At 42.2% G+C, this 17,338-nt stretch overlaps 1 protein-coding gene across 3 annotated transcripts in view; it reads right to left on the bottom strand.

Moving 5' to 3' along the window:
* XYLT1 (xylosyltransferase 1) overlaps nt 1–17,338 on the bottom strand; it is a 204,390-nt gene that overhangs the window by 51,011 nt on the left and 136,041 nt on the right. For all 3 annotated transcript variants that reach the window (XM_069810041.1, XM_069810039.1, XM_069810042.1), the window contains 2 exons: nt 11,929–12,101; nt 11,083–11,285 (listed from right to left, as the gene is read on the bottom strand). In XM_069810041.1, the coding sequence (XP_069666142.1) occupies nt 11,083–11,285; nt 11,929–12,101 (376 nt within the window). The remainder of the gene's footprint in view (nt 1–11,082; nt 11,286–11,928; nt 12,102–17,338) is intronic.

Here is a 17,338-nt window from a genome sequence, read left to right as displayed (position 1 = left end):
AAACCTGAGACCACTGTCCCACTGCTGGAAAAGGGAGCAGGGAAGCCCCTTCTGAGAGGCTGCAATGTATAGCTCGATGTCTCTCGATATTGGTATTGGGTCTTGCCATCTCCCTGTTTAATTTGCAGCATAAACCTAGACAAAAAGCGGTCAACATAGTCTCACATTGCTCTGAGAGCAGATGGTCCTTCTGATGCAGTGGGAAAGATGTATCTGGGTAAAAAAACTTTTTTTTTTTTTTTTCCATCCCACACTTTCCGAGGAAAATGCAAGAGGGAATATACACTCATCTAATGCTGGCCTTCAATCTCCTAACTAGAGTTATCCCAAGAAATGAGCGGTGGGACCCCACTTGCAGAGGGGCCATGCGGTGCTCTCTGCACCAGGGATGCAGCCAAGAGCTCTTCGTCCTCCCGGTGAGACGCCGCTGCTGAGGCCCTTTCACAAACCTCATTTAAAAGTAAAGTGAATTAGAGCAAACCAGGCCCTTCCCGAAGCTCCTCATGGGCCTGCCACTCCCTTTGATCCCTGAGCTGCTGGATCAACCTGTCGGAGTGCATCAATTCAAAGGACCAGAAGGCAAAATAGGGAAAATGGGGTCAGGCTAATGGGATTTAACATTAATTCTGCACCAAGCCTGAAAAGATGGAAGAACAGGGCCTGGGGGGTGAAAGGGATAATGAGCTGAGAGTTGATGGAAGGAAACTTAATTGGTTTTAACAACAGAAGGTCACATTTTGTTACCTTTATTTGGGTTGAGCAATAATCTTATTTTGACAATTTGTGCCAGCTGATGACCTGCCCTGCTCTTCATTGGGACTCTTTCAGAGCAAGTCAGTGGAGAATGCGGTGTTGGAATGAGGGGCACAAACATCTGGCAGAGAGGTCTGAGCGAGAAGACTGTAAAGGGAACATATAGATCCATTAACTGATGTAACTGGGGCTGATGAGAAGACAATTGGGAGAGTGGGAGGCTGGTGTTCCCACTCATTGCTGTGCTCAACAGAGCTGCAACCAACACAGCCTTATTTAATCACGAGATCAGAAGAGAACCAGTGGTTCATTTCAACTCAAGAAAAGACTATAAAAAAGGCATGTGAATTTAAGTTAGGCAGTCTGTCACCAGCTGATCTCCTGACCCTGCCAAGCCTTACCTCCTAGTGGACAGGAGATGACCTGGAGCGACATCCTGGCTGCCTCCCCCCTCCTGGGTTGCAATGGTTCACAAACCTGGAGGTCCTCCAGGCACTTCGTGATGATATCCAGCACTGGTATCTCTTGACACACCACATGTACCAGTTTCACATACAGAAGAAAGATCAGGGTGTTTCAGCCTTCAGGTACTGTAGCTGTCACCAGCAACGTGACTTGACCCCTGCAGGAACAGTTTCGGTGCCTACACAATACAACCTATACGAAGGTTTAGCAATGACATCGACCCTCACAGAGCATGCATAGCCATCGTTCCTGCAAGCCTTTGCCACAGAAACCATCTGGAAGCTACCTTGCACCTCACTGGCATGGCACATCCCATCTTCAGAATACAATGATGTGAGTCAATGCTAAAACCTCCTCCAAGGCTGCTCCAATTATTTAAAGCCATAACGTGACATAAATAACCAATTTGGATTTATAGACCTTTTAGTCTTCAGCTGTCCCAAGAATGCATTGTTGCAAGATTACTTGCTAGAAATTACTTCGGGGCAGCAAACTTTTAAACAGAGATTGACTCTGTATTTGGAAGACTTGGCCCCAGACCAGTTCCTAATGTGGCAAAGAGTGCAGTTATCCTGATGAAAGAAAGGTTAGGGATGCTTGTGCCTACACCTGGTTCATCAAGTAATGCTGAATGATGGATATAATTAAACAGTGTGTGGCAGAATAGAATGTGTGCTACAACAAACCATTTAGGGCCTCATTCCCTCCAATCAGTCTGGAACTACAGAAGCACAGTCACAAACATAGTTAATGGTATTCAGCACTACTATTTATATAGAGAGAGATTCAGAATTACCATATAAATGCATTGCAACTAATAGTGCTGTGCAGGACAAGCAGAAATGAAGTATTCTACTGTAATAAGTTGCAACTGTAAAAGCCAAGTAACCACCAATTCTACTTGGGATTGCATAGCAAAATGCAGGTCCTGAATTTCTGCACCACCAGGTCAAAGCTTTCACAATATCTCAAGATCTAAAGTTTTGACTAGTTGGCACCAGGGACAAAGCATGCACAGAGGTGTCCTACTGTCTTCTGATCCACCCAAGCTCTTCAGCACTGAACACGCACACAGGTATTGCTTTTGGTCTACAGAGGTGTGAGAGCTGAGTCGGGCTTCCTCTGCAGCGTTTATGGACTGATGAAGTGGGGTTTGTTCCCCGCAGAAGAGAATGAAGGCGGAGGAGCCTCATAAGCAATTCCCATATACGGGACCGCACTGGAAGACCTCAGCCTCATGCTTCCCACCTCTGTCCTGCAACCACCCTTCTCCATGCCATAGCTCCCAGAGCCTGTGGACTGGAGCATCAGCACATGGCGTGGTCTTGGGGACTTCACTGAGTGACAGCAGCAGGCAGACAGAGCAACGCTGGATGCCTCTGTACAAGTTAATACAGTATTTCCCATCAGCGCTCCCCATAAATCTGAGGGAGTGAGGCAGCTGGTAGCCAGCTGGCTCTTAGCTTGCCTCGCGATTCTACGGAAAAAGGAGTTTCCACAGGATCAGAGTAAAGCGAAGAGGCAGTTGGGACTGTACACTCCTGCCACCCTTGCTCTGTAACAACAGTGGATTACTACTGCATTTTATTTATACAGAAGTGCTTTTAAAAAAATATCTGTTGTTCCAAAGCAGCTTTAACTCTATTGCAAAGTATTTCATTCGAATCAGCCCTTCAACTCACTCACATAGAGTAATCCTGAATAAAAGTCAAAGTACATAAATTAATATCAAGACAAGACCAGAATTTATGTATAAATTGGTTGAAAAATCTTTAACATCAAATACCACTCAACTCTTACATTTTTAGCCCTATTTTGGAGAAAAGGAGTTCACCTATTCCTCTCCTTTCTATTTCAATATCACCACTAAAAGACTGAATCAGAACAACATTTCTGCTCACCCTTTAATGGCCTTTTTGTTCACAACTATTTAAGAGTGACTTGGGAAAGGTATAATAGCACATGTTCTGGTTTCATCTTCACTTTGAACTGCCACCAGATATTATTTTGCAGCTGTTTTATTGTAAGTGGCATCCTGAAATCTAAACAAAAAAGTGTCTTAATGGCAATTGCAACAGATTTTTAATTTCCTGAGAGAATTCAGAGAGGCCACGAAGGGAGAGCGTGTTTAAAATGCAATGCTATAATAGGAATGTTTCCCTCTTTCAAGCAGTTTTAGCTTTTGGAATTTGATAGTGATTTTACTGAACTTTCTAAAAAAAACCAAACTACCCCAAAACCCAGCTGAACAGAGATTAAAGAGTTTCTGCTCATAGAACCCAGGTAAACACCACAAGGACCTGTTTCTCTGCAGCTTCTGTTGCCCACCTCACAATTAAATCCACAGAGTAAAAGCCACTTACAGCAAAGCTGCAGGAGAGCGCGCAGGAGAGAAAGTCACACCTGGGATTTCCCTAACAACCAACATCCCACTACACTCTCAAACCCCACTGGAGCTTCTTGTCCAGGAATGCAATGAGCAGCTGAGTACCATGGCAAGGGCTTGCCAGTATGGGACAGCTACTGGGGAACATTGCCTAACCATGGATTTAAAGTACAAGAGCCATTCTGCACAAAGGGCCCTTTTTTTCACTTGGTTATCCCAGACTATTTGTCCAGAAAGACAAGCTGTAAGTGAAAGACAGGTTTCATAAATAGCTCTGGAGCTCTGAAGGTGAAATAGCTGAGCTGGCAAGATCCCTCATACTGCTCAATGCCTTCCTCAGCCCCAACACATCAGTTACCTTTACAAAAATACTACTCTAAGTATTATTCTAGCATCCTGAAGACAAAAGACATAACTGTGCTGCCTAGGAACCAATGGTGCACATTATCACAACATTTGTACTGTTATATTGTTTATATATCAGGCTGAATGGTATCCCGTGAAGACTCGTATTTAACTCTCTTTTAGGAGATAGACTGTTTTCTCAGTCATAAATAAGTAAAAAATAAATTGCATCCAGAAAGCAAATGGCGAGCAGATGAAAACCCTTTGGCTCTTCGCTGGAGAACCTCCCTGTGAGCAGCCCCAGAGCCAAGACAGAAGAGAAGAAGATACCAGCCAGGCAGCCCAGCAAGTGCTCAGATGCTGCAATGCCCATCAAACTGTAAAGCTTGCCATCTGGGGCTTTCATCTGCCAGGCAGTCCTCTGAGTGGTCTCAGACGCTGGCCCAGATGCTTCAGTTCACATAGGAAAAGATGAAGGGCTGAATGTTTAGCACCGTAATCAACAAGATAACATGCTGCCAAGTACAAGGGTACTTTGAGTAATACCGCTATTCTAAAAATGTGCTTTATTGATGCATCTTTAATCTGCATGCACTGCAGAGATGCCTGGATAGCCAAACCAGTCTCCAATTTGGGGTATGTTTATTTCTGTTGCCAGACTGAGGCTGCTATGGAGAACATTTCAGAAGTACTAAATATCCAAAAAAGTTACTAAGAGCTGCAGATGTCACAATTCTCCAAAAGCAAAAGCTGCTTTATAGCCTTAAACCCAGGAGGCGAGGTGGAGAAAGAGTAACCTCAGCTGCTGTGGCTTCACAGAGAAAGGGTGGGTCTCCCATCACTAACATTTGCCAGGTTGAAGAAAATACTGTTAACCTCAGATGGAAATAAAAGTTTTAAGCCACAATAATTTCAACATTTCACCCCACCCATTTGTGACCATGCGCAAAACCACTGCTTTGCCAACCACTTGTAATCTAACAGTAAAACAGAGAAGTGGGATAGCAAACCAAAAAGATAACCTTCAAAATAGATATAAATCTCAAGCAAATGTGCTGGCAAAGTCAGGAAAGAGGAGGAGAAAAGGTTATTTGAGGGATTTAAGAAAGAAGCACATCTGAAATTCTCAGAGAATGCAGATTCAAGAAAAACACTGATAAAGTTCTTTTTTGGACAGGAAAAAAGATTCCCTGTGAAGCATTAAGAGTGGATTGACATCTGGCTTGCCAGCTAAAGATATTCTGAGCAAACAAAACTGCATACAATGTCAGTGACAACACTGAGATAAAAACCTCGGGCGCTGGCATTTTAACAGATGTTGTACTGCAGAAGCTACCTGCACTGTACTCCCAGTGCAGTGCTTCAGTTCAGGATAACATTCAAAAGGGCACTTTAAAGAATGCTGTATTATTTGCTTAGTGCCTGGCACGTTATTCTGGTGGCAAGGCCTGCATTTCAGAGCAGGATTGCAACAGGTGGCTTTGTATGGGGTGTAAGGTCAGATTCAGCCCTGGAAAGTCAGTACAGGCTTTCATGTCCAGCACCAGCTTATGTACTGCCAGGAAGGAAATATCTGTAAGAGACAGCTCTGAAGTCTGAATCTCAGTGAGTCATAGAATTGTTAAATTAAGTCAAGCCAAACTGATGAGAAGTCGAGAGAGAGAGAGAGAGAGTGTGGAACTGCCTTTTGAGCCAATGTTTTTGGCTATCCTATTTGCCATTACACAGCTTCCATCAGCCCTTCTGGCTTTGGGATTTCTAACCATCAAGAGGGCACAACTGGGTCTCAGACATTTCTCGCAAAGCTAGAGTGCTGTATGTGCATTTCCAATACTGCATTTCAAGCCTGCACATTGCAAAATCTGAGTTTTGTAAAAGCACGTGAAGAGCTCGAGTCTGGTTTACTCACTCCATGCAAACTGTATTCTCTCACCTTTTTCTCCCAGTCACCTGCTTCAAAGGTTCTGTCATTTGGTCAACTACCCAGGTGAAATCTGGGGAGGTCACAGTAAATTTGACAGAGCAAAAATCATCCCTGACATAGTTTATATAGAGTGGTAGTCACCCCTGTTTTGCAGGGGATGAATCTGGGTCAGTGGTTCAAACAAGGAAATTGCTATTCTCTCAGGTAGTTCTGGCACCTGAAAAATAACTTGAAAAAGTGCTGATGCATTTTTCCCGAAGGTTAAACTTCTCTCTAAAACCTGTTGGTTATAATTATTTCCAGCTGCTACCAGAATGAAAACCTGAAGACCTATTCCCTCCACTCCCACCTTTTCTTTGCTGCCTTTTCTTTCACCACTTTGCTGCCCAGGGACCTCATTCAGAAGTCATCGCTTTGGTTTTGTATTAACCAATACTTCATCTGGCTGCTCACAGAAGAGAAGAATTTAAAATAATTAATTTTTCTCACAGCCATTTTGTCTTCAGTCTCCTTTCTTGCTATCAAAAGGCAGCATCCCCGGTATAGCCCCAGTGCAGGACCTAGCCACGTAGTTATTAGAGATGAAAGCTGTGAAGATGACAGATGAGCAAAAGGACAGCTTTATCACTACTAGGCTGTCTACCACATTCAGATTTGGCAGGAGTTCAAATAAAACTGTTGATTTTGGGTGGTTATCTTTGCTAACAACTGTCCTAAAGAGTCAGGAATGCGGGTCTGCTGGAGGAAATGCAGGACTGAGAGTCAGACTGCCTGTCTGCTGCTGGCTGATTGGGCTGGAAACATTGACCTGAGAAAAAGGTTTACCTACTTCAAAGGGCATCCCTCAAGTTTCTAAAGGAGGATTTAAATCGGTAGATGAATATTGCTATTTAGCATTAACAACATTACCTTGACCATCAGAGGACAACACAATGACACAAGAGCAGGTCAGTCAATAGCTCTTTGCTAGCTCATTTTTCTTAATTTCTGAGTGTGATTCTGACTGACAAAGATGATCTCCATAAATTACACCAAATTGTCACCTGTTTAAAGGACCAGTCCCAGTCATATCATCCCATTTACTTCCTGGAGTCTGTAGCCACCCTTCCCCAGGTGCTATTTGTATTATGATACACATTTCATTCAAGTTGCAGACCAAAACCTCTATTGAATGGGTCTCATTTGACCGAGTCTTCACAACACAGGCTTTTATGGAAAATACAGCTATGCAACCTTTATCCTAAAATAGTGCCAAACAGCAAAACACAAGTAGTTTCACTGGGTTTCTTTTGAACTCCTTTGTTATACCTGATTGCTCATAATTGAAAATGTAGTTGTATCTGCATTCCTGGCTCCGTCAACAAGCCCCTCTATTTTCTTACTATTCTGAAGCACTCCCCAAGCTTCTGCTAATAATTTTACTTGACCTTTATTAAGACCAAGCATTAGCTGGCAGTAAGATTTGGTGATCCCTTGGGTGATTGAGGCTCAGTGATTTACTGTAAATTATAAATAGTTCAAATGTTTCATTATGTTTAATCTTTATACAAGCTTTGTGGCCAGGTAAGCACTGACATGACATTCACTGTTAAATGATCTCATTAAACTTCTTAATTTAAGTGGTGCAACACTTCACCTGGCACATTATCCAAGGACTCCTGCAATGCACATTAAACATTCAGCATCAATAGATGCTCTACCATAGTTCACCTTGTTGGGAGTGAAATTTCAGTCCCTGAACATAAGGTTGACTACCTGATGCGGTTTCTCAGAGACAATAAATAATGCAAATAGATACCCATGTAAAGTAAGAGGTTAAAGACATCAGTAGCTTCGTCACAGAGTTTTGAAAGAGGCTCTTGGAAGAAAAGACTTTAAATCATGAAGAAATGCCACTAAAATTAAAAAAGTTAAAAGGAAAAGGAAGGAAGGTGCTGGTTTCTTTGATTTCTTTAAGAATGCAATGACTGAGAGAGATGATTTCTTGAGAACCCTGAAGGCATGTGTCCCTTTTTTATTCATAACCCTAGAGCAAAAAGAGAGGCAATCACACAACCTCCCACCTCAGAGTCGCTTGCAGAGGTTTGTCTTTAGTCATTTCATCCCTTGTTTTCCTGCTGAGATGTTTAACGGAGCTGAATGGAGTCAAGGTTGGATAATGCACCACATCATTTCACTTAGGCCAATAAATAGCATACTGCCTCACGACTAAAGGGAAACACAGTATTTTTGCTGGAGGTGCCTTTATATCCAGACTCGGTTTGCCAGTGATTTCTACTGTAGTAACAACTAGAAGTACATGGATTAGGATCTCCTTTGTGCTAGGTGCTGGACCTACAGACTCCACAAACTAAACATTAAGGCAAGAGGGAGAATAATAGGGCTATCTGAATTTTCCTAGCTTGCATATGTTTTATTTTACACATTTTTAATTGTTTCCATCCCAAAATGAATGGTTCTAATATTTTTTTTTTTTCCCCTGCCATTATATAGTATGATCCTTGACATCTGCTTCTGGACGTCTCTTCTGAAGGATGAAGGGCTCCTAGCAATTGTAATGGAGCCTGTGAACATACCAGACTGCTCCCTGGACAGATTTAAGCTTCATCATATAGTATTAACCCCACACACTGAAAGTGTTTTTCTGACTTGTAAGGCTGGATTAGCTTTTATTATAAGAGAAGTAGTAAAGGTTTCAGTGTTACAGATGGAATGACAGATGGGAAGCGAAAGCTTAATGTGAAGCAGCTCTGGATAAAAACTATTAATCCACAAAATTCATATGTACTTATGCAGGGAAACCTAGCAAAAACCACTGCAATATGACTAACCAGTCAGAGAAGTGTAAACTGCCCCTAGCCTGTTATGTGACAAGTCATGGCATGAGGTCTGAAAGAAGGAAAAACCCCTCAAACACCCTATTTACTATTTCCTGGAAAAACAATCAGCTCTCTATGGGGTATGCAGAAAGGTAATGCCTTCCTGAAGATTATAAAGAATATTAATTTATAGCATCTTCACTATGAAAATGAAATGGACTCATATATATATATCTGATGAGATAACATTTCCAGGGTTTATAGCTGTAATATTCCATATCAAAAAAAATTTAACAGTACCTATAAGTCACTGTCATTAAAGTTGTAGCACTGAAAAAGTCTTTTTACTTTTTGTTGAAGTGCATGGTGTGGAGAGGAAGCACATTGCCGTCAGTTCTGGTAACAGAATACTTTGACAGAAAGGGAAGCAAGCACTTCAGATGCCTGCGTGGCTGCTGAGAGCCCACCATGCAGCTCTGAGAGAGGGTGCAATGGAGAAGCACAACCTTCAAGAATTTCACCCATGAAGAAACAAGATGGCACTTGTTTAGAGTTTGAATGACTGCAAGATAATAGAGCATTATTATAAAGAATCCATTAACACCCAACTGACTACAGTCTAGTCAACAAATCCTGTGATTGTTTATGGCCATGTCTATAAGTGACTGATCCCATTTGGCCTTGTGGTTTAACTTGTTCCACAGGGAACTAAGAGCAGTTGAGACCTCCACAGGTCATGGCCTCTGCATTACACAATGTTTAGGGTGGACTTAACACCCCAGGATAACTGGATACATCTGCTGGAACTAGTCTATAATTATACTAGACCTTCAGCAATTATTGTCCTACAATTTAGCCTACTTGATTCAAAGTGCCATAACCTACCTCTTCCTTTATGGTCTTGCATTAGTCTACTTTTTATCATCCGTGCAGCATTCCTCACCAGGAAAGTGAACAACAGGGAATAACAAGCTAGCTTTTCCCAAAACTCAAGAGATATACAGAGAACTACATACTCTCCCTTACAAGCAAGGATAGTATGTCAAAATTGTAAGGTCTCTTCCTGTTGGACACCAAAAGTGTTTAAATCGGATGCAACGTGAAGTATCGTGATTTCTTAATTCAAATCCCCACGTTCCAATATCAATGCAGTCTGACTCTTTTGCCCTTCCCTAATTTTTCTCTCCAAAATGTGTTGCATTTCACTGACAGTGCTTAGAAATGGGCACTAGCAATAAGGCCTTTTGTCAGTTCTTACAAAATCCTTCCTAAGGCATACGCTCACGTTTTTTTTCATTTTTCACTTCAGTGGGGGTTTCTGTCTGAGTAGCAGCTTCATAAAGGGACCCATACTTTGAAAGAGATCTTGTGGAAACCTAATCAGTGAAAGGCAGTGAAAGCATCTAACATATTCTATGAGTATTAAAAGCACGTTATGTCATCACTCATCAGAAAATCGCCTAAGAAAGTTATTTCCCCTTTCATCAATTCAACATACAGAGGAACAGAAGTCACATGGAGAATTTCCTCTTTCCCTCTTGATAATTCTTACAGCCTAAACCCAACAGTTTAAGGACACTTGTTTTTTTGGAGGGGTGGGCCTTTTTTGGATGTTGGGGGTTTTTTTGTTTGTTTTGTTTACAGACTACCTACTTTTGCACAACGTAGTAAAACTTACAGAATGCAGCTGTGGGGCCTGGGTTACGTAAATCCAGAAAATACAATTTCACTTAAAATCACGAGCCTTGTCATATGGTGGTATGTGAAGTTCTTTGCCTGACACCATGTGAATAAAGATATTCAGGTAACAGTTGGTGCTGAAGATATAATTGACTCCTATCAACTTATTTGTCACTTCTACTATCATTATCCTCCGCAGAAAAAGTACTAAAAAAAGGAAGAGGGGAACATTACCTTCACTGAATCTACATTCATACCTTCAACACTTTCTGAGACATCAAATCAAACTGTTGATCAGAGCCCTGGGAAGGGAGAATCTCTCTGTGCCTGGGGTCCATCTGCTGAGCCCCAGTACTTCTGCTATTTTACTCATCCCCTCTTGCGGGCACCCCTTGCTGGAAATAACAACTAAACAGAACAGCCCCTGCTTCCTCAGTAAAGTGAAGAACAAGTGCTGCCAGCCTGCTCACAGCTACAGTCCCTCCCAGGAAAGCAGCAGACACACAGGGGTGAGGTGATTGTCTCATTGGCTAAAGTGTGGCTGTCAGACACCAGCCTCACCAAGAGGAGTCTTCTGCTGTAAGAAAGAAGAAACTGCCCCTCTGACCTCTGCTTCTTGCAGCACAGCATGGGCATGTCATCCCTTATATCCTTCAATACATATTTCCTTTAGGAACAAAACATGTACATTCTTAAAATGCTCATTGTACCTGATCGGGTAGTCGGCAGCACTGAGGTTAATGAAGAAATCCCATGGCCAGTCATTCATCTCCATTAAGTCCCTCATGGTCTGCAGGTAGGTGGACAGAAGACTTGCTCCTCCCCAGATAGTTGCCATTCTCCAAGAAGTGACTCTCACATTTGGGTACTGGTTGGCAAACTGGAGCACTTGCCGGTGCAAGTAATTGGATCTCTTTACAGGAGAAAAAAGTAATACATTCAAGTTACTCTGTCCAAAATTGTCCCTCCCTGCGTTCACTAACCACCAACTCTACTTCTTGACTCGCTGAGCGTTGCCATTGCTTTGCCCTCACTTACTACGGCGCACAACCTTCTTTTGCTAAATGCTAATATAGAAATGTACAGAGACTCCTGTTTAGTTCTTTTTATTACTACTACAGTAATCACTAATTGGTGTAACTAGCTCTTATTTATCAATTTTCATCAATTGATCCTGAAGGGCTTTCATAAAGGAGGTGACTGTTACTACCTCCTTTTTACAGTGTGAAGTAACTTGCCCAAGGCACCTCGGGTCAGCTCTCCATGCAGTGGGCCACCACTGTCAGTCTGCATCAACTTACTAATTACTGTTAACTAAATGTACAACAGACAGACACGGATAGATAGTCATAGACATATAAGGAGAAATGAAGGCTGTTACACAGAGAAGATAACAAGGAAGGAAAAAAAAAAAAGAGGCTCCAAACACATAACAGATGGAGAGACAAAAAGTGACATGCACTCTATGCAGCAGAGGTAAAGAGAAGATGAAGATGACAAAGATGGGTAGACCGACAGATGGCCAGACAGGCAATTTATAACCAGTGATATATTACCTTGTCAACATGAATGTAATAAAAATGGTCTTTATGGTAAATAGCCTTAAACATGCGTTGGAGCTGCCGAGAAGCTCTGCCATGAACAACCAAGACAAATGCGATCCTGACTGGGTTGGCTGGCATGTATTCTACGGAGTCCTCATCCCACTGTACATTGTTGTTGGCTTTTCCTGTTCAAAAACAAAACACAGGACATCTCTTGAGTGTATCCACAGGGCAGGGGTGCAGAGAGCAGTACACATTTCACCTTGGCTCTTTCTTCAAAAGCAGTTTCTAAGGGGAAGAGAGAACTCATGAGGGGTGCCAGCCTGCATGCCATCAAGATCGTACCCCTCTCCTCCATCACTGTACAGGGTCATCGCTCCACGGGCAGCAGCTGTGCCAGCCTTCCCCACACAGCCCTGCCCGTGTGCCTCAACCTGGACAAGGCTGCATGAACACAGATAAGTATCCAAATGTTTATGGGTCGGACCAAGCTCTACCTGGGTATGCACATTTGCATCTTCAAAGGAATCACCTTAAAGTTTCTAAGCACTGTTCAAAGTATTAAAAAAAATGCCAAGGCCAACTTCCTCCCTCCTCCTCCAGAAACGAAACCCCCCATTTATCAAAAGATGCTGGTTCCCCTCATCAGCACAGCTCTGCTGAGAAGCTGGTGAAACTCTGCTACTTAACAGCTGCTCAGGATTATCTCAACTGATAGCATTTATTTGTAACAGCAGATGTATACTGGAACATTTAAATGGCAACCTGTGTATCTTCACTTCTTTGTGTAGGAGAGGGGCTCTTACAAGCCTATTTTAAAATTATGTTCATTTTTATTTTAATGGAGGAATTTCTGATCTCCTTTTTCTAAAGCAAACACCGCAGTGTAAGGTTAAGACAGGATATACTGATTAACTGAAGACCTGGAGGGACGTTTTTGCTCAGGAATTTAAAGTGCTTTGGTTTTGGTTTGTGTAACAGCTCTTTAACTCAAAAACCTGAACACAATGTAAGAAAAATACAATTTTATCCAAAACCTGACATTAATTCTTCAGTTAAACAACCTCTTCAGTGCTCTGACCTTGTAAGGACCTTTCTCAACAAAAAGACTTAGGAAGAACCTGGAATTTTGAATATAAACAGAACAAGGAAGGAAAGTGCCTCAAAGCTCAAAAAAACCCCTCTGGCCCCAGTTTTCCTCCTGAATATTTTAACTTTTTTCCTTTTTAAATGAAAGGCAGTATCAATGTCTCAACAGTTACTTAGTCTCTTCCCATTCCCCTACCCTCCACCCCCGAAAAGTACAATTTTTCAGAGTCCTAAGATCTGAGTTGTTACTTTGCTTTATTTCCTCTAAAAGGTAAATCCATTTGACAGTCTTGAAAAGTCTGAACTTCTGATTATACTGAAAATATGTATTTAATTTTTGGAAATGCATGTGAACATGGGCAGGACTCAAACGTTCATTTCCCACTACAAGTAAAGGTTTGGAAATGGCCATGCATGAACTGAACCAGCTAAAAGCAGCAGCTGCAATCATGTGTGAGAACGTTAACACACCTGCCTTCAACCACATGCAACACTTTGGCCAAATATGATACTTCAAACTCAATGCACACCTATGTTCTCAATAAATAACTAGCTCAATAAAACTCCACAGCCAGGCTAGCAACCACCACTGGGACAGGACTTTAACCTGCTTTGTTTGAAAGTGGTGTCTCCTGTGCCCTCCCAGAAAAACAACAGAACTGGGTTTTACACTCTTCTATAGGAACTACTTATCACTTTTATTTTTTCCCCTCACCATCAGAAAAGCTGGTTTTTTCCTACCTTCACCACAAAAGCCTGGAGAGCCAATTAAGTGTCCAAGTGAGTTAGACATAAATTGATGCCATTTAGGAGATTCCAGGTGTCCAGGGCAGATATTCATACTATTAGAGGTTAGAATTTCCTAACTGACTTGAATTTGAAGGAGACTCAGGAAAAGACCCTCAGCAAACTTGGAAGTATCAGAGACGGATCTTCTAACAGCTAACAAAACCCTCAGGTTTGAAAGAAGCTCCTAGCTCAATCATCCTCTTTTCAACATGTCATGGATCCTCTGTTTCTTCCTAAAAACACTGAGGAGTGTATCTGGGTAAGTCATACCCAGTTTCTGCACTAGTGCCCTTTGGGATACTCCCATTCTTCTCCCACTTCCACGTACCCACTATCTCAAGACTCCTTTCACAGACAGTGGGGACACAACAGGCTTACGCTAGGTTGCAGGATGAACTTGAGGCTGCACCTGGGCAGTTATCAGACAGCCTGAGTACAGCCACGAAGCCCACTGCGCCTTCCAAAACCTCTCCTACAGTTATTAAAAAAACATGCTCATGTCTTTGATTTGATACAAGGAACAAGAAAGAAGATATTTGCAAAGCGTGAAAGGAGAGTGAGCAAGAGGGAAAGACTTTTTCCCAGGTTTTGGAAACTGGAAACATATGTAGGTAAAAGTAAACAATACCAAAAGCTTTTTTTTAAAATGTATTAATTACAAAACAAAAGTTGGACATAGAAAAAAGGCCTTTGCCTATTCCTTGTTGTTGCATCTTCTCTTTATTAAAGGGAGTAGCATAAACTCAGAAAAAACAGACTGATTGAAAGTTTGACAGAGCAGTTTCAGGTTACCTAAACAATTTGATCCCTTATTTGTACTGAAATGCCCTTGAGTAATTGAAACACTCCTTTTAGACAACCATGAGAGAGAGATTCTGCTGCAATGGGAGCAGCACATCCCAGATGGGATGATGGTTTCAACATCTCCCATAACCCTCCCTTCAAGTTGCACCTCCTCAGCAGTGCTTCCCTAGCACAGCTGCTTTAAGCCAGAACCTGTTCTTTCCATCCTGGAGGTCCAGGAAAGTTTTATGTGTAAGACATGTACCCAGTCTCTGGAATAAGGCTCTTTGCTGGACTATATAAGGGGCTAAAAGGCAGCTATGTGCCTATCCAGAAATATACAGAGATACTGAACACTGAAGAGCCTACAAAGTCCCAGAGGCTCGCTGCCCCATGTAAAAGACACTTGCCGCTCTGCAGCCCCTCAAGGAACATCTATCTGCAGTAGTATTGCTCATAAATTAATGCAACTTTATTGCCCCTAGTTGTATTCAGACTACTCATCAGGAAATTTCTAGGCCCATGAGTCACTCTTAACTTTAAACGGACTGTGCAGGTTTTGGCTGGGATAGAGTTAATTTTCTTCACAGTAGCTAGTATGGGGCTATGTTTTGGATTTGTGCTGAAAACAGTGTTGATAACACAGGGATGCTTTAGTTACTGCTGAGCAGGGCTCACAGAGCCAAGGCCTTTTCTGCTCCTCACCCCACCCCACCAGTGAGGAGACTGGGGGGGTACAAGGAGTTGGAGGGGACACAGCCGGGACAGCTGACCCAAACTGACCCAAGGGATATTCCAGACCGTGTGATGTCATGCTCAGCATATACAGCTGGGGGAAGAAAAAGGAAGGGGGGCACATTTGGAGCAATGACGTTTGTCTTCCCAAGTAACCATTATGCATGATGGAGCCCTGCTTTCCTGGAGATGGCTGAACACCTCCCTGCCGATGGGAAGGAGTGAATGAATTCCTTGCTTTGCTTTGCTTGCTTGTGTGGCTTTTGCTTTACCTATTAAACTGTCTTTATCTCAACCAATGAGTTTTCTCACTCTTAGACTTCTGATTCTCTCCCCTGTGCCACGGGGAGTGGGAGAGAGTGAGCAAGCAGCTGTGCAGTCCTTAGTTGCCAGCTGGGGTTAAACCACGACAGTCCTTTTTGGCACCCGATGTAGGGCTCGAAGGGTTTGAGATAATGACAGATTTGATTGGAATGTGCTAGATCAAATTTATAGCTGTTACTGCTGTTTAGCTATTAATTGGCAGGCTTCTGTGCTTGCCATGGGGCTTGCTTGCCTTACTGTATGTTAGAGTCTAGTGCTCATCAGTGGGACACCAACAACTTAAACGGTATTTCTTTAAAAAACCTCCACCACTAATTCAATAAGACTTGGATGAACAGCATTAAAGGATTAGAAAAAAGCTTAAATTTCATTTCTTCTATCATTTTCAGTCTATTTATTATGGCCATTTACCTATGCTCAGTTCTACTGTTTCTCCCACAAAACTGATGAGCTTCCCAGTGCATGTGCTTAGGGCTTTAGCACAGCGACAGGGACAGAAAGGGATGGTGAAAGCAAGAAAATGTGCTTGCAAGGAGAACTGACAGGGGAATGAAGGGCAATTGCAATTGCTAAACCAACCCATTTTTCTTTTAAACTGCTTTGATTTCAAGCTGATGATGTCCCATCAATGCACTCAAATATTTTTAGTGGTTTTCATTACATTTTTGGATACCTCTCTTCTGAAATTAGTGGCTTTCTGCAATGATATGTAGAAGGTGAGGGGAATTTAAAATAGCCATATTGTGGGTCTTCTATTTCAAACTAACTTGCTTTCAATACCCACACTATCATTTATCTAGCAATTACTGAGAACAAAATTCTTCCAAATTTTCACCTGAAATGCCACCTCACTTCATCTGGTTTCTCTAATAAATTCCTGTAGTGACTTATTTTCCACTCTGCTATTTTCCTACTCTAACCTCTTTTTTCACATGCTCCTTCCTTCCTTCTCTTTTAGGTTTAGGTTTTTACAGTCCCATTTTCCACCTGCATACTATTATGGCTTCTTTAATCTAATCCTATTCTTGGCTGCCTGGAATTTCACGAAGGTAAGAATGTTGTATTTTTTCCATCTGTCAGAATATCTGCTACTTCTGCTCTATAGTGTTACTTCCCTGGTTTTAGCTCATGGCTGATTAGCACCCTCTATTTTGCAGGCTACTCCACTGATAAAGAAGCAGCCTGGTTTGCAAATGAGATGAAATTGGCAGGAAATACTAAATGTGAGTACCTGCTTACTAAAAAATACAGTAGGACTTCAGTGCTGTATGAACAACGTCAAGATCTGAATAGCTCTAGCCACTGCACTTCTATAAAGCTTGTGCATACTTAAGGCTTGCACATCGTGTTAACGCCTGCATTTTAATGATCTGCCTCTAATGTAGGAGCGCATCCCCTTCTGGGTGTTAGGACAGAAGACAGGAAAGATAATGTCAGATGACTTCACTTAACATTGTACCATTCAGCAGTGACAAAAATCTAAAAGGATTTTAAGGTAGTACTTGCGTTTGATAGCTACTTCAGTGCCATCACTACATTGCCATGTGCCACATGCACTAAAGCTCACTCAGGGTGCTAATGCAAATGGCCTCCAATCTCAGTCACTTCAGTCCAAATAAAAGCAGTTGCCAAGATCACCTTTCACTCCCTGGTCCCAAACAGCCCTTAACAATATTTTCACCTCTGTTCACTTTTCTCCTTC

Source organism: Haliaeetus albicilla, chromosome 22 (genome assembly GCF_947461875.1).
Source record: "Haliaeetus albicilla chromosome 22, bHalAlb1.1, whole genome shotgun sequence".
In the NCBI taxonomy this organism is placed as follows: Eukaryota; Metazoa; Chordata; class Aves; order Accipitriformes; family Accipitridae; genus Haliaeetus; species Haliaeetus albicilla.
The sequence above is the reverse complement of the archived record's forward strand: the minus strand, read 5'-3'. Positions and strand labels throughout refer to the sequence as shown.